Source organism: Staurois parvus, unplaced genomic scaffold, assembly GCF_062004578.1.
Source record: "Staurois parvus isolate SC_StPar_1 unplaced genomic scaffold, SC_StPar_1.0 ptg001525l, whole genome shotgun sequence".
NCBI classification, from domain to species: Eukaryota; Metazoa; Chordata; class Amphibia; order Anura; family Ranidae; genus Staurois; species Staurois parvus.
In genome coordinates this window covers 32270-56357 of record NW_028319321.1, presented here as the reverse complement: position 1 = coordinate 56357, position 24088 = coordinate 32270, and the positions used below count along the sequence as shown (strand labels likewise).

Below are 24088 nucleotides of genomic sequence, written 5' to 3'. Positions count from 1 at the left end.
ATTACTCCAGTCACTTTCCGGGTAGTTACCATCCCCCATTATTATCACTGTCTCTGCCCTTGCAGCCCTTTCCATTTGTGTGATGAGCTGAGTCTCCATTAATGCTGGGAGGCCTATAACAAACTCCAATGATGACCTTTGTAGTACCGCCCCCCATGTGCAGTTCCACCCATAATACTTCAGCCTCATCACACTCTCCATCAACTAGGTCCTCTTTCACACTCGCTCTGAGATCACTTCTCACATAGAGACAGACTCCACCCCCTTTCCTATTTCCCCCGTCTCTCCGAAAGAGAACCTAGCCAGGAATATGAATGGCCCAGTCATGTGAGGAATGAAGCCAAGATTCAGCAATACCAATTCAATCCTAGTTCTCTTCATGCACCAAACCTTCCAATTCACCTATTGTGCTGGGTAGACTTCTGGCATTGGGGAACAAACACTTTCATTCACCGACACCTTGTTCATTCACTCACACCTTGTTCACATGGATTTTGTGTATTTTTTATTTTCATACAAATGGTACCAATTCCACTGGTTGTTTGTAACATGGGAAACTTCTTACCATCTGCCATAGCCCTCCCCCCATCTTTCCCCATTCCACCCCCCAATAAGTACTGACCCGTCTGATTTGTCTACCCCGTTATAATCAAATTCTCCCTCCCCCTCCATCCTAGTTTATATACTCCTCCAGTCTTCCCATAAACCCCTCCCCCAGCACAGCAGACCCCTTCCATTTAGGTGCAAACCATCTCTAGTATATAGGCTGCACCCCAATGAAAAGTCAGCCCAGTGCTCTAGGTCAGGACTCCATTTTTATTCTTCTCCTGCCATCAATGGCCAACCCGGTCCCACACTTCATCCATGTCTTTGGGGACCTCTGATCTCCTTATCAACTGTTTCTTCCATGATGAAGATCAGCCATGGAGTATATCTGAGGTGTATATCAGGGTGTGCTTCTTCCTCACATGAGAGCTGGGATGTCCATCAACATTCATCTAGAAGACATTTCTCACACTCAAGGCACTAATACACCTCGAGTTGTGTGGGACCCCCGATGTACAGGAGGACAGGACATCAGTGAGGAACATTTCCATCACTCAGGACAGGAATACGGCTACTCCCCTGTGTGAGATCTCTGATGTCTGTGAAGATGGGACTTATCTGAAAAACATTTCCCGCACTCAGAACAGGAATATGGCTTCTCCCCTGTGTGAGATCTCTGGTGAATGGAAAGATGGGACCTCACTGAAAAACATTTTCCACACTCAGGACAGGAATACGGCTTCTCCCCCGTGTGAGATCGTTGATGTATGTAAAGAATGGACTTCACTGAAAAACATTTCCCACACTCATGACAGGAAAATGGCTTCTCCCCTGTGTGAGATCTCTGATGTGTGGAAAGATGGGCCTTCTGTGAAAAACATTTCCCGCACACAGGACAGGAATGTGGCTTCTCACCTGTGTGAGATCGCTGATGTGTGGAAAGATTGGACTTCTGTGAAAAACATCTCCCGCACTCATGACAGGAATACGGCTTCTCCCCCGCGTGGGATCTCTGATGTGTGTAAAGATCGGACTTCTGTGAAAAACATTTCCCGCACTCAGGACAAGAATACAGCTTCTCCCCTGTGTGTGATCTCTGATGATTGTGCAGAATGAACTTCTGTGAAAAACATTTCCCACACTCAGGACAGAAATATGGCTTTTCGCCCGTGTGAGATCTCTGATGTTTGTAAAGACTGGACTTCTGTGAAAAACATTTCCCACACTCAGGACAGGAATACGGCTTCTCCCCCGTATGAGATCTCTGATGTTTGTGAAGATCGGACTTAACTGAAAAACATTTCCCACACTCAGGACAGGAATATGGCTTCTCCCCTGTGTGAGATCTCTGATGTGTGTAAAGATGGTACTTTTGTGAAAAACATTTCCCGCACTCAGGACAGGTATACGGTTTCTCCCCCGCGTGAGATCTTTTATGCCTATTAAGACGGGATTTATAACGGAAGCTCTTCCCGCACTCAGTACAGGAGAAGCTCTTCCCTATTGGAAGGCCGGCCTGGTCCCACACAGTCTGAGGTTCCTCAGGATACGAGGAATCCGATGGTCCATCTACACTGGGTGGTGCCTGATGGACATTGGAGGGAGCCGGGTTTTCTCCTGGACTATACTGTGTGATGTCCTCATCTTCTACTTTCCAGTCTGGTGACAAAGTGAGACAATCCTCAGAGGTTTTCCTCATCTCCCGGCCATGGTCTAAAATACAAAGACATAGAGGATTACTAGACAGGAGCTGATTGGTTCCCCCAAACCAGGACTCCGCCCACATCAGGCAGCTTGGTCTCTGAGGAGCTTACAATTCCACCCTCAAGGGAACTAGGAAATGGCTCCTCTGATCTCCTACCAGGTCATTTCTTTATTCATGGACCTTAGTCAGAGAGGAAACAACCAGAACTGTCTTTTATAGGAGGGACAGTGATGAGGGGATTATAGGACGAGGGTCCCCACCCCCTCTATCACTCATCGCCATCTTCCCAACACAAGAAGTACTGCACTTCCTTATTTAGTCCATGATTTAGTCATGAAGAACAGCGGGGCTGAGCCCCACCAGAGGTCAGAGAGTGAGGAGGGGGGAGAGCACCCATGATGAAGACTGGACTGATCCTGAAGACCACCATCATTGGGGTATTGGCTCCTCCCTCATTATCACTTTCTGTTTAAGGGTCCAAAGTTGGAGGATGTTATCACATTATTATCACCATGTAAAAGTCTGTGCTCCAATCACATCATCCGATATAAAATGTCCAGCTGGGAGGAAATGGGTGTAACAAAAGAGAATCTATATTATGTGTATATATAGCAGTGGGGGGAGAGCAGGAGTCTGGAGTATGAAATGTATAACATAGAGTATATAGTGCAGGGGTCAGGAGTATGGAATGTACAACATAGAGTATATAGTGCAGGGGTCAGGAGGATGTAACATACAACATAAATTATATATAGTGCAGGGGTCAGGAGTATGTAATGTACAACATAGAGTATATAGTGCAGAGGTCAGAAATATGTAATGTACAACATAGAGTATATAGTGCAGGGGTCAGGAATATGTAATGTACAACACAGAGTATATAGTGCAGGGGTCAGGAGTATGTAATGTACAACATAGAGTATATAGTGCAGGGGCCAGGAGTATGTAATGTACAACAGAGTATATAGTGCAGGGGTCAGGAGTATGTAATGTACAACATAGAGTATATAGTGCAGGGGTCAGGAGTATGTAATGTACAACATAGAGTATATAGTGCAGGGGTCAGGAGTATGTAATGTACAAGTTATATAGTATAAGGGTCAGGACTCTCAGTATTAGTATTCTGTAATCAGTGGAAGCTTAAATGTTTACTGTAGACAACATGTAGAAGTGATCTGGGATTAAACCATCATGAAACAGGTTAGATTGGAGGTGAGCAAATCCTTGGATGGAGGGGTCTCAGTGGATGTGGTATACTTGGGCAGAGGGGTGGCGGTGGACGTGGTATACTTGGGCAGAGGGGTGGCGGTGGACATGATATACTTGGGCAGAGGGGTGGCGGTGGACGTGGTATACTTGGGCAGAGGGGTGGCGGTGGACGTGGTATACTTGGACAGAGGGGTGGCGGTGGACGTGGTATACTTGGGCAGAGGGGTGGCGGTGGATGTGGTATACTTGGGCAGAGGGGTGGTGGGGGACGTGGTATACTTGGACAGAGGGGTGGCGGTAGACGTGGTATACATGGACAGAGGGGTGGCGATGGATGTGGTATACTTGGACAGAGGGGTGGTGGTGGTGGACGTGGTATACTTGGACAGAGGGGTGGCGGTGGACGTGGTATACTTGGACAGAGGGATGGCGGTGGATGTGGTATACTTGGACAGAGGGGTGGCGGTGGACGTGGTATACTTGGACAGAGGGGTGGCTGTGGACGTGGTATACTTGGACAGAGGGGTGGCGGTGGACGTGGTATACTTGGACAGAGGGGTGGTGGTGGACGTGGTATACTTGGACAGTGGGGTGGCGGTGGACGTGGTATACTTGGACAGAGGGGTAGCGGTGGACGTGGTATACTTGGACAGAGAGGTGGCGGTGGACGTGGTATACTTGGACAGTGAAGTGGCGGTGGACGTGGTATACATGGACACAGTTCCCCACACACGGCTAATGTGTAAGGTAAAGTCTACAGGCTGGAAAATCCAAATGTAAATGGATAGAAAACTGGCTAAAAGATCGTATTCAGAGAGTAATGGTTAATGATTCATACTCTGAATGGTCTGGTGTAGTCAGTGGGGTACCCCAAGGTTCAGTGTCATCAGTGGTGTACCCCAAGGTTGTGTGATTAGTGGGGTACCCCAAGGTTCAGTGTCATTAGTGGGGTACCCCAAGGTTCAGTGTCATCAGTGGTATACCCAAAGTTTCATTGATAGTGGTGTACCCCAAGGTTCAGTGTGATTAGTGGTGTACCCCAAGGTTCAGTGTGATTAGTGGTGTACTCCAAGGTTCCGTGTGATTAGCCGGTACCCGCCCGGCCTATGGCCAGATGGTGGCTGGGCGAGCACCTCGTTCCTCTGGGTGGAAGCCATATGGCATCCTTCCAGACATGCGCAGTTTGCATGCCCGCAGAGCCGCGCTGTAAGCCATGTACCGGGGTTACAGTGAAGTCACGAACGAGGAAAGCAACCCCAACACCAGCTTTTGCCACAACAGAATTTTACTTAGATGTGGCAAATAAACACAACCACAAATACTGGGAACATACAATAAATTTACATACACCCAGCCCAGAGGCTGAGACCCTTGTGCTGCACAGCATGGCGCCTCCTGATGGATGAAGGTAGAAGGTGTAGTAATTTACCTACTGGGGGCACAACTAAGCTGCCACACCTTACCTGTTATTACCCTACAGAGCAGGAATCAGTGTATGGGGGTACGGGATGGGCTAGCCTGCGGTGCAGCACGACAGCTTACAATCTTTCACAAATCTACAGTATTCCCCCTCCCATAACTGGTCCTGTAGCACGTGCCTGAGTATTCCTTCTGAGCAAAACACCAGTCTGGCTTGAGTTTGTAGGATTTTATCAGCTCTCCAATGTGAAATGTCACTTTAAGTGGTGGAGTCCTTCCAATGATCAGTAATAACACTTGTGGCCTGACACAAACAGAGACCCTAACTAACTAACTATAGACCTGGACTCAGTCCTATAGGCGCCAACACTGAAATGAGATGCGTGCACGATCTTACCGACCTGGGTCTGCTTTGTATCCGCTGGTGACTCTGAACAGAACAAACGTCTCTTCAACAGACATGCAATGTCATCAGCAGTACATGTTGCTTTGCTCCTCTGTCCTCATCAGCTTCCTGGCAGCAAATCTTCCTTTCTTTGAACAGGGTTAGCGTCTTCAACACCATCAGCTTCACTCAAGTGAATTTCTGATTACAGAGGGCCATCATCACAGCTGGATGGCAACGGATTCTCAAAGTCACTCAGCCATCTTCTCTCTCTCAAGCATGGCTGCTCTCCTCTCCTTCCCCTGCTCACTCTCCAAGTCCAATACCCCACCCCTTCATGAACATAGAAGTCTCTATGCAGTCTGAGGCTGCTAGAATAAACAGTGACATCTTGTGGCTCAACTGCAGAATGTCAGTCAGAACATTTTTAATTCACCTCAATCAGTGTTCAAACAATGAAAGCAGTTTCCCCATCTCACAGCGCAGCGGCACGATCTGTCACTGGCCGTGTACCTCGGACACGGCCGGTGACAGATCTGTGTAAGTACCATGTAAGTACCATCCGTTGTAAGTACCATGTGACCAATCACTGCAGGTCACATGATAGTTGTATACAATGGATGGCTTCATTTTCTTCCCAAAAAAAGACCAAACATTTTGAAAATAAAACACGTTTTTCTTTGTTTCTGGTTTAAAAGTTTGCAAATAAATAATTGTTCATAAATTTAGGCCGAGATGTAATCTGCTACATGTCTTTGGTGAAAAAATCCAAATTAATATTTATGATTTAGTCTGAAGGGAAGTTATAGAGTTCACAAACTATGGAAGATATCTGAAAATTGATCAATCCTGAAGTACTGACAGCCAGTCTATTTTATTGAGGTCCAAGAATGTCAGAACAGTACAGATATCCCCCAAATGTCAGGACAGTACAGATATCCCCCAAATGTCCGGACGGTACAGATATCCCCCAAATGTCAGAACGGTACAGATATCCCCCAAATGTCAGGACGGTACAGATATCCCCCAAATGTCAGGACGGTACAGATATCCCCCAAATGTCAGGACGGTACAGATATCCCCCAAATGTCAGAACGGTACAGATATCCCCCAAATGTCAGGACGGTACAGATATCCCCCAAATGTCAGGACGGTACAGATATCCCCCAAATGTCAGGACGGTACAGATATCCCCCAAATGTCAGGACGGTACAGATATCCCCCAAATGTCAGAACAGTACAGATATCCCCCAAATGTCAGGACGGTACAGATATCCCCCAAATGTCAGGACGGTACAGATATCCCCCAAATGTCAGAACAGTACAGATATCCCCCAAATGTCAGGACGGTACAGATATCCCCCAAATGTCAGGACGGTACAGATATCCCCCAAATGTCAGAACAGTACAGATATCCCCCAAATGTCAGGACGGTACAGATATCCCCCAAATGTCAGGACGGTACAGATATCCCCCAAATGTCAGAACAGTACAGATATCCCCCAAATGTCAGGACGGTACAGATATCCCCCAAATGTCAGGACGGTACAGATATCCCCCAAATTTCAGTTTGGGTACAGTGTTGTATGACCGCGCAATTGTCATTCAAAGTGTGAGAGCGCTGAAACCTAAAAATTGGCCTGGGTAGGAAGGGGGTAAAAGTGCCCGGTATGGAAGGGGTTAGTGGGGTACCCCAAGGTGCAGTGTTATTAGTGGGGTACCCCAAGGTTCAGTGTTATTGAGGTACCCCAAGGTTCAGTGTGATTAGCGTTGTACCTAAAGGTTCAGTTAGTGGGGTACCCCAGGGTTCAGTGTTATTATCGGAGTACCTCAGGGTTCAGTGTTATCAGTGGGGTACCCCAAGGTTCACTGTTATTAGTGGGGTACCCCAAGGTTCAGTGTTATTAGTGGGGTACCCCAAGTTCACTGTTATTAGTGGGGTACCCCAAGGTTCAGTGTTATTAGTGGGGTACCCCAAGTTCACTGTTATTAGTGAGGTACCCCAAGGTTCAGTGTGAATAGCTGGTTCCTGCTCGGCCTATGGCCAGATGGTGACTGAGCGAGCACCTCCTCCCTCCGGGTGGAAGCCATATGGCATCCTTCCAGACATGCGCAGTTTGCATGACCGCAGAGCCACGCAGCGGCAGGATCTGTCAACGGCCGTGTACCTCGGACACAACCAATGACAGATCTGTGTACCGGCCCCGTTGTAAGTACCATGTGACCTGCTGTGACCAATCACTGCAGGTCACATGATAGTTGTATACATTGGATGGATTCATTTTCTTCCCAAAAGAAGAACAAACATTTTGAAAATAAAACAAGTTTTTCTTTGTTTCTGTTATAAAATTTTGCAAATAAATAATTGTTCTTCATAAATTTAGGCCGAGATGTATTCTGCTACATGTCTTTGGTGAAAATAACCCAAATTATTATTCATGATTTAGTCTGAAGGGAAGTTATAGAGTTCACAAACTATGGGAGATATCTGAAAATTGATCAATCCTGAAGTACTGACAGCCAATCTAATTTCTTGAGGTCCAAGAATGTCAGAATAGTACAGATATCCCCCAAATGTCAGGATGGTACAGATATCCCCCAAATGTCAGGATGGTACAGATATCCCCCATATGTCAGGACGGTACAGATATTCCCCAAATGTCAGGACGGTACAGATATCCCCCAAATGTCAGGACGGTACAGATATCCCCCAAATGTCAGGACGGTACAGATATCCCCCAAATGTCAGAACAGTACAGATATCCCCCAAAATTTTGTATGTATGTTGTATGATCGCGCAATTTCATTCAGTGTGAGAGCGCTGAAACCTAAAAATTGGCCTGGACAGGAAGGGGGTAAAAGTGCCTGGTGTGGAATGGGTTAGTGGGGTACCCCAAGGTTCAATGTCATTAGTAGGGTACCCCAAGGCCCAGTGTCATTAGTGAGGTACCCCAAGGTTCAGTGTTATTAGTGGGGTACCCCAAGGTTCAGTGTTATTAGTGGGGTTCCCCAAGGTTCAGTGTTATTAGTGGGGTACCCCAAGGTTAAGTGTTATTAGTGGGGTACCCCAAGGTAAAGTGTTAGTGGGGTACCCCAAGGCTCAGTGTTATTAGTGGGGTACCCCAGGGATCAGTGTTATTAGTGGGGTACCCCAAGGTTCAGTGTCATTAGTGGGGTACCCCAGGGTTCAGTGTCATTAGTGGGGTACCCCAGGGTTCAGTGTTATTAGTGGGGTACCTCAAGGTTCAGTGTTGGGACCCTTACTTATTAATATATATATAAACAATATGGGGTGTGAGATTATAAACCCCATTCCAGTCTTTGCAGATGACACCAAGCTGTGCCGGGGAATAACGTCCTTACAGGATGTCTCCAACTTACAAGCCGACCTCAATGCTCTGTGTAATTGGGGGACTATGGGGCCAATGAGGGCTAATGGTGATAAATGTAAGGTTCTGCACTTGGGGGGGCTAAGAATATGCATCATACATACTAGGGGGGTACAACTGGGGGGTCAATGGTGGAGAAGGATCTGGGGGTTCTGGCAGATCATATGCAATGCAAGCTACGGTTCCAAAACTGAGCAAAATCCTCTCTTGTATAAGGAGAGTTATAGACTCCAGAGAGAGAGAGATATCGCCCCTCCCCCCCTCCCCCCCGGGTACAAATCATTTGTAACACCTCATCTGGAATATGCAGTTCAGTTTTGGGCTCCAATTCACAAAAAGAACATTGGGGAACTGGAGAAAGTACAGAGAAGGGAAACTAAACTGATACGAGGCATGGAGGAGATCAGCTATGAGGAAAGATTAGAGGAACTGAATGTATTCTCTACTGAGAAGAGGAGATTAAGGGGGGATATGATCTCCATGTATAATACATAAGGGGGGGGATATGATCTCCATGTATAATACATAAGGGGGGGATATGATCTCCATGTATATTACATAAGGGGGGGATATGATCTCCATGTATAATACATAAGGGGGGATATGATCTCCATGTATAATACATAAGGGGGGATATGATCTCCATGTATAATACATAAGGGGGGATATGATCTCCATGTATAATACATAAGGGGGGATATGATCTCCATGTATAATACATAAGGGGGATATGATCTCCATGTATAATACATAAGGGGGGATATGATCTCCATGTATAATACATAAGGGGGGATATGATCTCCATGTATAATACATAAGGAGGGATATGATCTCCATGTATAATACATAAGGGGGGATATGATCTCCATGTATAATACATAAGGCGGGATATGATCTCCATGTATAATACATAAGGGGGGGATATGATCTCCATGTATAATACATAAGGGGGGATATGGTCTCCATGTATAATACATAAGGGGGATATGATCTCCATGTATAATACATAAGGGGGGATATGATCTCCATGTATAATACATAAGGGGGGATATGATCTCCATGTATAATACATAAGGGGGATATGATCACCATGTATAATACATAAGGGGGATATGATCACCATGTATAATACATAAGGGGGATATGATCTCCATGTATAATACATAAGGGGGGATATGATCTCCATGTATAATACATAAGGGGGATATGATCTCCATGTATAATACATACGGGGGGGATATGATCTCCATGTATAATACATAAGGGGGGATATGATCTCCATGTATAATACATAAGGGGGATATGATCTCCATGTATAATACATAAGGGGGGGATATGATCTCCATGTATAATACATAAGGGGGATATGATCTCCATGTATAATACATAAGGGGGATATGATCTCCATGTATAATACATAAGGGGGGGATATGATCTCCATGTATAATACATAAGGGGGATATGGTCTCCATGTATAATACATAAGGGGGGATATGATCTCCATGTATAATACATAAGGGGGGGTATGATCTCCATGTATAATACATAAGGGGGGGATATGATCTCCATGTATAATACATAAGGGGGGATATGATCTCCATGTATAATACATAAGGGGGATATGATCTCCATGTATAATACATAAGGGGGGATATGATCTCCATGTATAATACATAAGGGGGGATATGATCTCCATGTATAATACATAAGGAGGGATATGATCTCCATGTATAATACATAAGGGGGGATATGATCTCCATGTATAATACATAAGGGGGGATATGATCTCCATGTATAATACATAAGGGGGGGATATGATCTCCATGTATAATACATAAGGGGGGATATGGTCTCCATGTATAATACATAAGGGGGATATGATCTCCATGTATAATACATAAGGGGGGATATGATCTCCATGTATAATACATAAGGGGGGATATGATCTCCATGTATAATACATAAGGGGGGATATGATCTCCATGTATAATACATAAGGGGGATATGATCACCATGTATAATACATAAGGGGGATATGATCTCCATGTATAATACATAAGGGGGGATATGATCTCCATGTATAATACATAAGGGGGAGGATATGATCTCCATGTATAATACATAAGGGGGGATATGATCTCCATGTATAATACATAAGGGGGGATATGATCTCCATGTATAATACATAAGGGGGATATGATCTCCATGTATAATACATAAGGGGGATATGATCTCCATGTATAATACATAAGGGGGGATATGATCTCCATGTATAATACATAAGGGGGGATATGATCTCCATGTATAATACATAAGGGGGGATATGATCTCCATGTATAATACATAAGGGGGATATGATCTCCATGTATAATACATAAGGGGGGATATGATCTCCATGTATAATACATAAGGGGGGATATGATCTCCATGTATAATACATAAGGGGGATATGATCTCCATGTATAATACATAAGGGGGGATATGATCACCATGTATAATACATAAGGGGGATATGATCTCCATGTATAATACATAAGGGGGATATGATCTCCATGTATAATACATAAGGGGGATATGATCTCCATGTATAATACATAAGGGGGGATATGATCTCCATGTATAATACATAAGGGGGGATATGATCTCCATGTATAATACATAAGGGGGATATGATCTCCATGTATAATACATTATTATTATACAGTATTTATATAGCACCAAAGGGTTTGCTCAGCGCTGTACATTAGAATGGGGGACAAGACATGAGACAATACAGTAGCAAAACAATACACAATACTCGAGGGTTAGAGGGCTCAGCCCTTTCAAGCTTACACTCTAGGAGGGAGGGGATGGTGGTACAGGAGGAGATGGCTGTGGGGGATGTAATGGAGTGAGGAGTGGAGGGGGATCGGCTGTTAGGTGAGGGTGGGGTAGGCTTCCCTGAAGAGATGGGTTTTCAGGGTGCGCAAAAAAAGGTGAGGAGGGTAGGTGACAGTCTAATGGATTGGGGTAGGGAGTTCCAGAGGATGGGGGAAGCTCGGGAGAAGTCCTGTAGTCAGGCATGGGAGGTGGAGACCAGGGAGCTAGAGAGAGTAGGAGGTCTTGTGAGGAGCGAAGATTACAGGTAGGGTGGTATTTGGATATCAGGTCGGTGAGGTAGTTTGGGGCAGCGCCATGAATGGCTTTGTATGTCAGTGTTAGTAGTTTGAATTTGATGCGTTGGGCAATCGGGAGCCAGTGGAGGGAATGAAAGAGAGGGGTTGAGGACACTGAATGGAGGCCAGTGAAGGGAATGACAAAGAGGGGTGGAGGACACTGAATGGAGGCCAGTGGAGGGATTGGCAGAGAGGGGTGGAGGACACTTAATGGAGGCCAGTGGAGGGATTGGCAGAGAGGGGTGGAGGACACTGAGTGGAGGTCAGTGGAGGGAATGGCAGAGGAGGGTGGCAGAAGAGGAGTGGTTGGTAAGGTGGATGAGTCTGGCCACTGAGTTCAGGATAGACTGAAGCGGGGATAGTCTGCGATGAGGTAGGCCAGTGAGAAGGGAGTTGCAGTAGTCCAGGCGTGAGATAATAAGGGAGTGAACGAGTTGTTTAGTAGTGTTAGTAGTGTCTGGGGTTAGCAACGAGCGTATTTTGGAGATGTTGCGGAGGTGGAACCTGCATGCGGTAGTCAGCAATTGGACATGGGGTTGGAAGGACAGGTTAGAGTCTAGGATGACACCTTGAACCTTGGCTTGCGTGGTGGGACTGATGGTGGCGTAGTTGGTTGTGATGGAGAAGTCAGTGGGGGGGTGCGGGCTGAGGGGAAGACTAGGAGCTCGGTTTTGGAAAGGTTCAGTTTGAGGAAGTGGAGCGACATCCAGTCTGATATGTCATTCAGCAGGTGGGTGATACGGGCGGAGAATGAAGGGGTGAGGTGAGGGGTGGAGAGGTAGATTTGCGTGTCATCGGCATAGAGATGGTAGTTGAAGCCATGGGAGTTTATCAGCTGTCCAAGGGAGGAGGTGTAGATGGAGAATAGAAGGGGCCCAAGGACAGAGCCTTGGGGGACCCCAACAGAGAGGGGGAATGAGGGGGAGGTGGTAGCATTATAGGTAACGCTGAAGGACCGTTGGGATAGATAGGAGGAGAACCATGAGAGAGCAGAATCTCTGAGGCCAAGAGAGTGTAGTTTATTAAGGAGGAGGGAGTGGTCAACTGTGTTGAAGGCCGAGGAGAGGTCGAGGAGAAGGAGGACAGAGTAGTGGCCATTAGCTTTGGTGGATAGCAGGTAATTAGTGATTTTGAGTAGGGCGGTTTCGGTGGAATGTTGGGGCAGAAGCCGGATTGTAGGGGATCGAGGAGGTTGTTGTCGGTGAGGTGGGAGCTTAGCCGATTGTAAACTAAGCGCTCAAGGAGCTTGGAAGTGAATGGCAACAGGGGGATGGGGGATAATACATAGGGGGGTATGATCTCCATGTATAATACATTAGGGGGATATGATCTCCATGTATAATACATAAGGGGGGATATGATCTCCATGTATAATACATAAGGGGGATATGATCTCCATGTATAATACATAAGGGGGATATGATCTCCATGTATAAATACATAAGGGGGGATATGATCTAAATGTATAATACATAAGGGGGGATATGATCTCCATGTATAATACATAAGGGGGATATGATCTCCATGTATAATACATAAGGGGGGGATATGATCTCCATGTATAATACATAAGGGGGGGATATGATCACCATGTATAATACATAAGGGGGATATGATCTCCATGTATAATACATAAGGGGGGGATATGATCTCCATGTATAATACATAAGGGGGATATGATCTCCATGTATAATACATAAGGGGGGATATGATCTCCATGTATAAATACATAAGGGGGGATATGATCTAAATGTATAATACATAAGGGGGGATATGATCTCCATGTATAATACATAAGGGGGATATGATCTCCATGTATAATACATAAGGGGGGGATATGATCTCCATGTATAATACATAAGGGGGGGATATGATCTCCATGTATAATACATAAGGGGGATATGATCTCCATGTATAATACATAAGGGGGGATATGATCTCCATGTATAATACATAAGGGGGATATGATCTCCATGTATAATAAATAAGGGGGGATATGATCTCCATGTATAATACATAAGGGGGATATGATCTCCATGTATAATACATAAGGGGGGATATGATCTCCATGTATAAATACATAAGGGGGGATATGATCTAAATGTATAATACATAAGGGGGGATATGATCTCCATGTATAATACATAAGGGGGGGATATGATCTCCATGTATAATACATAAGGGGGGGATATGATCTCCATGTATAATACATAAGGGGGGGATATGATCTCCATGTATAATACATAAGGGGGATATGATCTCCATGTATAATACATAAGGGGGGATATGATCTCCATGTATAATACATAAGGGGGATATGATCTCCATGTATAATACATAAGGGGGGATATGATCACCATGTATAATACATAAGGGGGGATATGATCTCCATGTATAATACATAAGGGGGGGATATAATCACCATGTATAATACATAAGGGGGGATATGATCTCCATGTATAATACATAAGGGGGGGATATGATCTCCATGTATAATACATAAGGGGGGATATGATCTCCATGTATAATACATAAGGGGGGGATATGATCTCCATGTATAATACATAAGGGGGGATATGATCTCCATGTATAATACATAAGGGGGGATATGATCACCATGTATAATACATAAGGGGGATATGATCTCCATGTATAATACATAAGGGGGGATATGATCTCCATGTATAATACATACGGGGGGGATATGATCTCCATGTATAATACATAAGGGGGATATGATCTCCATGTATATTACATAAGGGGGAATATGATCTCCATGTATAATACATAAGGGGGGATATGATCTCCATGTATAATACATAAGGGGGGATATGATCTCCATGTATAATACATAAGGGGGGATATGATCTCCATGTATAATACATAAGGGGGGATATGATCTCCATGTATAATACATAAGGGGGATATGATCTCCATGTATAATACATAAGGGGGGATATGATCACCATGTATAATACATAAGGGGGGATATGATCTCCATGTATAATACATAAGGGGGGATATGATCTCCATGTATAATACATAAGGGGGGATATGATCTCCATGTATAATACATAAGGGGGATATGATCTCCATGTATAATACATAAGGGGGGATATGATCTCCATGTATAATACATAAGGGGGGATATGATCACCATGTATAATACATAAGGGGGGATATGATCTCCATGTATAATACATAAGGGGGGATATGATCTCCATGTATAATACATAAGGGGGGATATGATCTCCATGTATAATACATAAGGGGGGATATGATCTCCATGTATAATACATAGATGGGATATGATCTCCATGTATAATACATAAGGGGGGATATGATCTCCATGTATAATACATAAGGGGGGATATGATCTCCATGTATAATACATAGGGGGGTATGATCTCCATGTATAATACATTAGGGGGATATGATCTCCATGTATAATACATAAGGGGGGATATGATCTCCATGTATAATACATAAGGGGGATATGATCTCCATGTATAATACATAAGGGGGATATGATCTCCATGTATAAATACATAAGGGGGGATATGATCTAAATGTATAATACATAAGGGGGGATATGATCTCCATGTATAATACATAAGGGGGATATGATCTCCATGTATAATACATAAGGGGGGGATATGATCTCCATGTATAATACATAAGGGGGGGATATGATCACCATGTATAATACATAAGGGGGATATGATCTCCATGTATAATACATAAGGGGGGGATATGATCTCCATGTATAATACATAAGGGGGATATGATCTCCATGTATAATACATAAGGGGGGATATGATCTCCATGTATAAATACATAAGGGGGGATATGATCTAAATGTATAATACATAAGGGGGGATATGATCTCCATGTATAATACATAAGGGGGATATGATCTCCATGTATAATACATAAGGGGGGGATATGATCTCCATGTATAATACATAAGGGGGGGATATGATCTCCATGTATAATACATAAGGGGGGGATATGATCTCCATGTATAATACATAAGGGGGATATGATCTCCATGTATAATACATAAGGGGGGATATGATCTCCATGTATAATACATAAGGGGGATATGATCTCCATGTATAATAAATAAGGGGGGATATGATCTCCATGAATAATACATAAGGGGGATATGATCTCCATGTATAATACATAAGGGGGGATATGATCTCCATGTATAATACATAAGGGGGATATGATCTAAATGTATAATACATAAGGGGGGATATGATCTCCATGTATAAATACATAAGGGGGGATATGATCTCCATGTATAATACATAAGGGGGGGATATGATCTCCATGTATAATACATAAGGGGGGGATATGATCTCCATGTATAATACATAAGGGGGATATGATCTCCATGTATAATACATAAGGGGGGGATATGATCTCCATGTATAATACATAAGGGGGATATGATCTCCATGTATAATACATAAGGGGGGATATGATCTCCATGTATAATACATAAGGGGGATATGATCTCCATGTATAATACATAAGGGGGGATATGATCACCATGTATAATACATAAGGGGGGATATGATCTCCATGTATAATACATAAGGGGGGGATATAATCACCATGTATAATACATAAGGGGGGGATATGATCTCCATGTATAATACATAAGGGGGGATATGATCTCCATGTATAATACATAAGGGGGGATATGATCTCCATGTATAATACATAAGGGGGGATATGATCACCATGTATAATACATAAGGGGGATATGATCTCCATGTATAATACATAAGGGGGGATATGATCTCCATGTATAATACATAAGGGGGATATGATCTCCATGTATATTACATAAGGGGGAATATGATCTCCATGTATAATACATAAGGGGGGATATGATCTCCATGTATAATACATAAGGGGGGATATGATCTCCATGTATAATACATAAGGGGGGATATGATCTCCATGTATAATACATAAGGGGGGATATGATCTCCATGTATAATACATAGATGGGATATGATCTCCATGTATAATACATAAGGGGGGATATGATCTCCATGTATAATACATAAGGGGGGATATGATCTCCATGTATAATACATAAGGGGGGATATGATCTCCATGTATAATACATAAGGGGGATATGATCTCCATGTATAATACATAAGGGGGGGATATGATCTCCATGTATAATACATAAGGGGGATATGATCTCCATGTATATTACATAAGGGGGGATATGATCTCCATGTATAATACATAAGGGGGATATGATCTCCATGTATAATACATAAGGGGGGGATATGATCTCCATGTATAATACATAAGGGGGGATTGCTGTAGGAAAGTCCTGGATTCTTTCTTGGATACACAGAATATAACTGGATATAACATTTATAGGGAAAGTTGATCCAGGGAATATCCGATTGCCTCTCGGGGGGTCAGGAAGGAATTGTTTCCCTGCAGGAGCAGATTGGATCGTGCTTTGCTGGGTTTTTGCCTTCTGGTGGATCAGCTGTGGGTGTCGGATTATAACTTTTAATGGTACAACTAGATGGAATGTCTTTTTTCAGCCAGACTAACTATGTAACTATGTAGGTCCCACACCGCTGCCTCCCATCTCCTGAGACTGCACTCAGTGACTTGGGTCTGAGACACTACAGACATATCCCTCCACCCGGCACAGCCAGCAGATAACAGAGAAGGTCCCCTGGAGGAGTCAGGCACAAGGCAGGAGACCCCAGTCACATGTCCTGGGTGCCTACATTATGCAATGCTTAGAGTAAAAATCAACATTTTGCTGCCAGCTGAACCCCAGAACCTCCATAAATCCAGTCTAGATACATAAATTGTGTCTGCAGCACAGAGAAGGAAGATTATCCGAGAGAAATCCAGGAATACAGGACGGGGAACACAGCTCAGGAAAGTGACCAGGGGATTACAGGCTGATATCACCCAGTCCCCGCCCTACTCTGGACCAATCAGTGAGCAGTATGGGTGGAGGAATGGATTTAGTGTTCATGACCCACCTGTGCTGATCTCTGTAGGAGTGTCCTCCTCTATAAATGTCCCCGTTATTCCATCCTCCTCCATAGACTGCTGATCATCCCTCACATACGCCTCTTCTTCTTCTGCTTTCACCTCAAATTCTATATCGATTGGATCTCCACTCTAAATCAAGGAAATGAGAGAGAATATCATCTGTAAAATGTAAGGTCACATAAAATATCCACACATTGTCTCTACAAGTCCATGTTCTAGATGCTCCATCCCACCAACCTTGTAATAGTGAGGGATGGTGTGACCTTCCTGTGTGGAATCCCGGGAATACAGAGGACGGGGACATCTCTCTGGTGGGTTCCCATGACTGGATCCATCTGTAGGAAACACACACACTGACTGAATCCATTGTTTCTATGTGTTTATCAGATGATGGGGGATCTAGGTGGATCCTCCGTACTGCTCTCTCCTTTACAATAAAGTCTCCTCTTACCCGGTGATGTGAGGGGCGGCTGATTGTCCATCATGACGTCCTTGTAGAGATCCTTGTGTCCTTCTAAATATTGATATGTATCATCAACATGTGTGTATCATCTGCTGGAGATAAAAGACGTCACAATGACTATAGAGGAAGAGGACGGACATGACTATGGAGGAAGAATATCAGGGAGCGAGGAGCCAGACACACAAGGAGGTGCAATTAAAAGGTAGGTTTATTATACAAACACAAGACAGAGTCTATGCAAGTCAAACAGCAACAGCGGATGACTTGATAGGACAGTAGCCAGGAAGAATGGTCGCCAGAGCCAGGATCAGAAGCCAGGAAGGAGTCTTGCCAAAGCCGAGTTGGTATCCAGGAGAGCAATGAGAAACAAAACAGGAGCTTGCTGCTGTGCAACAGACAGGACACGAATGCAATGGACAGCTACAAACAGCAGACTTATATGTGATAAGCCGCCACCTCCTGGAGGAGGAGCCGCAGAGGGCTGAAAGCATAAAGGATCCCACAATGCTTTGCAGACACCTAAGATGGAGGCCAGCACATGGAGCAGCACAAGCCCTGAGGAAAGGTAGGACCTTGACAAAGAGGACGGACATGACTATGGAGGAAGAGGACGGACATGACTATGGAGGAAGAGGATGGACATGACTATGGAGGAAGAGGACGGACATGACGGGGGGTTACTGGGTGTAAATAGAACATGACATCTTATTACCATTTTATGACTACGGCCTGTGTCTGGTCTGTGCTTGAGAATCATCCCCCCCATTCATGTGATCCTTATCAGTTCCTAATTAAGGAGGAGATGAGTGCTCATTTGGCCATCTCCCTATAAATTTAGAACAGCTTATGGGGGGAGATCACTGATGGGGGGCTGCTTTTGAGTGAGTGCTGCGTTGATGGGGTGCTAAGAAACAGTTGAACTAAAGCAGAACTCAAGCAGCAGGAAGATACAACAATAAACTCTACTGCATGCTGGACAGACTGCGAGCAAACACCCCGGGAAACATCTCTTACAAGTCTGAGTCCCACTCCGTGTACATTTAATATGTCCCCTCTACTCCTCCTTTTCATATTACTTTCCTGCGTTCCCAAAATCTCACTTCTTTACCCCTCTGCTCCACCCCAAAACTTGTACATCTCCCCCTCACTGCTACCATCTCCCTACTACTGCTCTCATCACCTCCTGCTGATACTTCACTCTCCTGCTGACCCAAACACCAGGTCTGGAAGTCATGTGCGCTCGTGTACATCCCGCTCCCATCTTACTTTCTGCACCCTCCTTCTCCTAACCTCTGGGGATAGCTCCCCAAACCCTGGTCCTCCAGTATTTCACCCCCACACCAGGCATCCTCCTTCTCCTAACCTCTGGGGATAGCTCCCCAAACCCTGGTCCTCCAGTATCTCACCCCCACACCAAGCACCATCCTTCTCCTAACCTCTGGGGATATCTACACAAACCCTGGTCCTCCACTATCTTTCCTCCAGGAATAGCCACAATCCCCTCAATTTAGTATCAGTCCCCGTGCTCCCAAAAACCAGCCTCCCTTTTTCATGTGTGCTCTGGAATGCCCGCTCTGTCTGTAATAATCTCACCTCTGTCCATGACCTTTTTGTCTCCCGCTCCCTTAACCTACTAGCGATTACAGAAACCTGACTCCAAGCAGCAGATTCTGCTTCCCCCGCAGCACTTTCCTATGGAGGCCTCCTCTGGACCCACTCACCCAGACCCAGTGGTCAGAAAGGTGGTGGGGTTGGTTTACTTCTATCCCCACTGAGCACCTTTCAAGTCCTCCCTAACCCTCCCTCTCTATCCTTCTCTTCTTTCCAGACTCACTGCATCCGGCTGTTTTCTCCCATTTCTCTGAGGATTGCAGTGATCTATTGGCCTCCTGGACCCGTGTCCCGCTTTCTTGATGATTTCTCCGCCTGGCTACCCTACTTTCTCTCCTCTGAGCTACCCGCTATCATTCTCAGAGATTTTACCATTCCCATTAATGTCAACAACCCGGCTACATCCCAACTCTTCAACATAACCTCATCTTTTGCATTAGCACAATGTATACCGTCCTCCACTCACTCTGATGGGAATACATTAGACCTTGTTTTCTCCCATCTTTGCACTCCCTACAACCTCACAAACACCCCCTTTCCTCTCTGATCACAATCTCATCACCTTCACAGTCTCCTCGTCTTCAAACACCTATCCCTCCAAGCAGCAAACAATTACCCACAGAAACCTTCACAACTTGAACCCGGCTCCTTTCCACTCTGCAACTGACCAACTCTAAGACAGAATCTCTCCCCTGTCCTGCCCTGACCTGGCCACTGCTGTCTACAACAGTTCACTGTCACCCACACTGGACTCACTTGCTCCTCTAACAACACGAAGCATCAGGCCCCGACCATTACATCCGTGGCAGACTGACCACACCAGACATCTTAAACAACATAGACGTGCGCTGGAGCGATTGTGGCGTAAAACCAAATCTCAGCAAGCATTCACCTTATATAAATCTGCTTTCTTCATATACAATTCTTCCCTCCATGCTGCCAAACAAGACGACTTTGTCACTCTCATCAATACCTTGTCATCCAGTCCTCGTCATCTCTTCTCTACTTTTAACTCTCTACTTTCTCCACCTCCACCCAGTACCTCACTCACTGCTCACGAGATTGCAAATCATTTAAAAAACAAGATTGATGCAATTCGTAGGGACATCTCCACTGCACAGACATCCATCCCACTTAGCATTCCTTATACTAAACCTCCCTCAACACTTTCCTCTTCTGACCTCGCTACTACCAAAGAGGTCACTAAGGTTTTCTCAGAAGCCCATCTCACTACCTGACCCCTGGATCCTGTCCCCTCACAACTACTACGGTCACCCTCTTCTTCCATCCTATGCTCCCTCACTCACATCTTCAATCTTTCCCTCTCTAATGGTGCCTTCCCCTCCCCTCTAAAGCATGCGCACATCACTCCCAAACTTAACAAGCCCTCCCTGGACCCCACCAACCTGAACAACTTAAGACCCATCTCCCTGCTGCCATTTACCTCTAAACTCCTAGAACGCTTAATCTACAATCGCCTGAGCTCCCACCTCACTGACAACAACCTTCTTCACCCTTTACAGTCTGGCTTTCGCTCACTCCACTCCACAGAAACCAGACTACTAAACCTCACTAATGATCTACTAACTGCTAAAACCAATGGCCACTACTCCGTATTCATCCCAACCAACGGCCACTACTCCGTACTAATCCCAACTGATGGCCACTACTCCATACTAATCCCAACCGATGGCCACTACTCCGTACTCATCCCAACCAACGGCCACTACTCCGTACTCATCCCAAACAACGGCCACTACTCCGTACTCATCCCAAACAACGGCCACTACTCCGTACTCATCCCAAACAACGGCCACTACTCCGTACTCATCCCAAACAACGGCCACTACTCCGTACTCATCCCAAACAATGGCCACTACTCCGTACTCATCCCAAACAATGGCCACTACTCCGTACTCATCCCAAACAATGGCCACTACTCCATACTAATCCCAACCAATGGCCACTACTCCATACTAATCCCAACCCATGGCCACTACTCCGTACTCATCCCAGCCAATGGCCACTCCTCTTACTACTTAACCTCTCTGCGGCTTTTGATATGGTTGACCATCCTCTCCTCCTCAAAAAACTACACTCTCTTGGCCTCCGAGACTCTGCTCTCTCCTGGTTCTCCTCCTACCTATCGCAGTGCTCCTTCAGTGTTACCGGTAACTCTGCCTCCTCCTCTTCACTCCCTCTTTCTGTAGGAGTCACTCAATGTTCTGTCCTTTGACCCCTTCTCTTCTCTTTCTACCCCTCACCTTATCCCTTCAGTCTCCTCCTCACCTCACCCCTTCAGTCTTCTTCTCACCTCACCCCTTCAGGCTCCTCCTCACCTCACCCCTTCAGTCTCCTCTCGCATTACTAACCTACTAAGTGACATATCGGCATAGATGTCACTCCACTTCCTCAAACTCAATCTTTCCAAAACTGAGCTCTTAGTATTCCCTCCAGACCGTGCCCCCTCCCCCAACTTCTCCATCAAGATCAATAATACAACCATCAGTCCCTCCCCTGACTTCTCCATCAATATCAATAACACAATCATCAATCCCTCCCCTCATGCCAGGGTACTAGGTGTAATCCTAGACTCCCATCTGTCCATTCAGTCCCAAATCCAATCACTGTCCAAATCTTGTAGACTTCACCTCTGCAACACCTCCAACCTCCACAACATCTCCAAGATACGGCGGTTCTTAACCTCAGAAACCACTATCTCTCGCCTTGACTATTGTAACTCCCTCCTCATTGGCCAACTCATCACAGGCTATCCCCTCTTCAGTCTATTATGAATGCTGCTGCAGACTCATCCACCTTACTAACTGCTCCATATCTGCCACCCCTCTCTGCCAATCCCTCCACTGACCTCCACTCAGTGTCCTCCACCCCTCTCTGCCAATCCCTCCACTGGCCTCCACCCCTCTCTGCCAATCCCTCCACTGGCTTCCCATTGCCCAATGGATAAAATTCAAAACATTAACAATAACATATAAAGCCATTTATAACTCCGCCCCAAATTACATCACTGATCTCATCTCTAAATATCACCCAAACCGTCCTCTCAGCTCATCGCAAGACCTCCTACTCTCTAGCTCCCTTGTCTCCTCCTCCCATACTCATCTCCAGGACTTGTCCAGAGCTTCCCCCATCCTCTGGAACTCTCTACCTCAATCTATCAGACTATCACCTACTCTGCTCACTTTTAGGTGATTTCTGAAAACCGATCTCTTCAGGGAAGCCTATCCTGCCCTCAGCTAATAATGGAATCTTCTATTCCTCCTACCAGTCTATCCCCCACAGTTACAACATTTTGTACTACTGGTCCCTCCCTCCTAGATTGTAAGCTCCCAGGATCAGGCCCTCCTAACTCTCTTGTATTGAACTGTATTGTTGCTGTATTGTCTCTCCCTTTATATTTTAAAGCGCTGAGCAAACTGTTAGCACTATATAAATCCTGTATAATAATAATAATTACATCCTCTACTGCCATGTCCAGCAACCTCTCCGATCTCCTTCAGACTGCACGGAACTTCTTCTCTATATTCCAGATCACTTCCTGTCTGTTCCTGACATCACTTCCTATCAGTACCCAACATCACTTCCTGTCTGTACCTGACATCACTTCCTATCAGTACCCGACATCACTTCCTGTCAGTACCCGACATCACTTCCTGTCAGTACCTGACATCACTTCCTGTCTGTATTCCATAGAGAAGTCCTGTCTGGGTAGTAGAAATGAGATCACCATCTTGTGGAGTTCAGAGGAACTGCAGCCCCAGAATGTCCCATCCTTCATATCGGAGAGAGACAGACTACCCAGAAAGAGAGAGAGAGAGAGAGAGAGAGAAAGAGAACTACCCAGAATGACCCATCCTTCATATCAGAGAGAGAGACAGACTACCCAGAATGTCCAATCCTTCATATCAGAGAGAGAGAGACAGACTACCCAGAATATCACGTCCTTCATATCAGAGAGAGACAGACTACTCAGAAAGAGAGAGAGAGAGAAAGAGAACTACCCAGAATGACCCATCCTTCATATCAGAGAGAGAGACAGACTACCCAGAATGTTCCATCCTTCCTATCAGAGAGAGACAGACTACCCAGAATGTCCCGTCCTTCATATCAGAGAGAGACAGACTACCC

The 24088-nt window shown here is 45.1% G+C and overlaps 1 protein-coding gene across 2 annotated transcripts; it reads right to left on the bottom strand.

The window, feature by feature from the left end:
* Positions 1-668: 668 nt before the first annotated feature.
* LOC149435373 (uncharacterized) lies at positions 669-23519 on the bottom strand. Of its 2 annotated transcripts, none has more exons than XM_089662705.1 (5): positions 23418-23519; positions 18317-18420; positions 18103-18200; positions 17853-17994; positions 669-2259 (listed from the first exon to the last, which is right to left on the bottom strand). In XM_089662705.1, exons 2-5 carry the CDS (start codon positions 18348-18350, stop codon positions 1118-1120), a joined length of 1416 nt encoding a protein of 471 aa, XP_089518831.1. In that variant the 5' UTR covers positions 18351-18420; positions 23418-23519; the 3' UTR covers positions 669-1117. The 2 variants fall into 2 exon arrangements, with proteins under 2 accessions (XP_089518831.1, XP_089518832.1); XM_089662706.1 differs by having other exon boundaries at positions 18317-18417; positions 23418-23512.
* Positions 23520-24088: the final 569 nt, after the last annotated feature.

Bases quoted from the DNA above. Each gene is read 5' to 3' on its own strand.
- LOC149435373 (XM_089662705.1), bottom strand. From the start codon at position 18,350: ATGATGGACAATCAGCCGCCCCTCACATCACCGG. The intron at 18,201-18,316 runs GTAAGAGGAGAC...TGTTTCCTACAG, and splicing joins GCCGCCCCTCACATCACCGG to ATGGATCCAGTCATGGGAAC. The intron at 17,995-18,102 runs GTTGGTGGGATG...TCCTTGATTTAG, and splicing joins CCATCCCTCACTATTACAAG to AGTGGAGATCCAATCGATAT.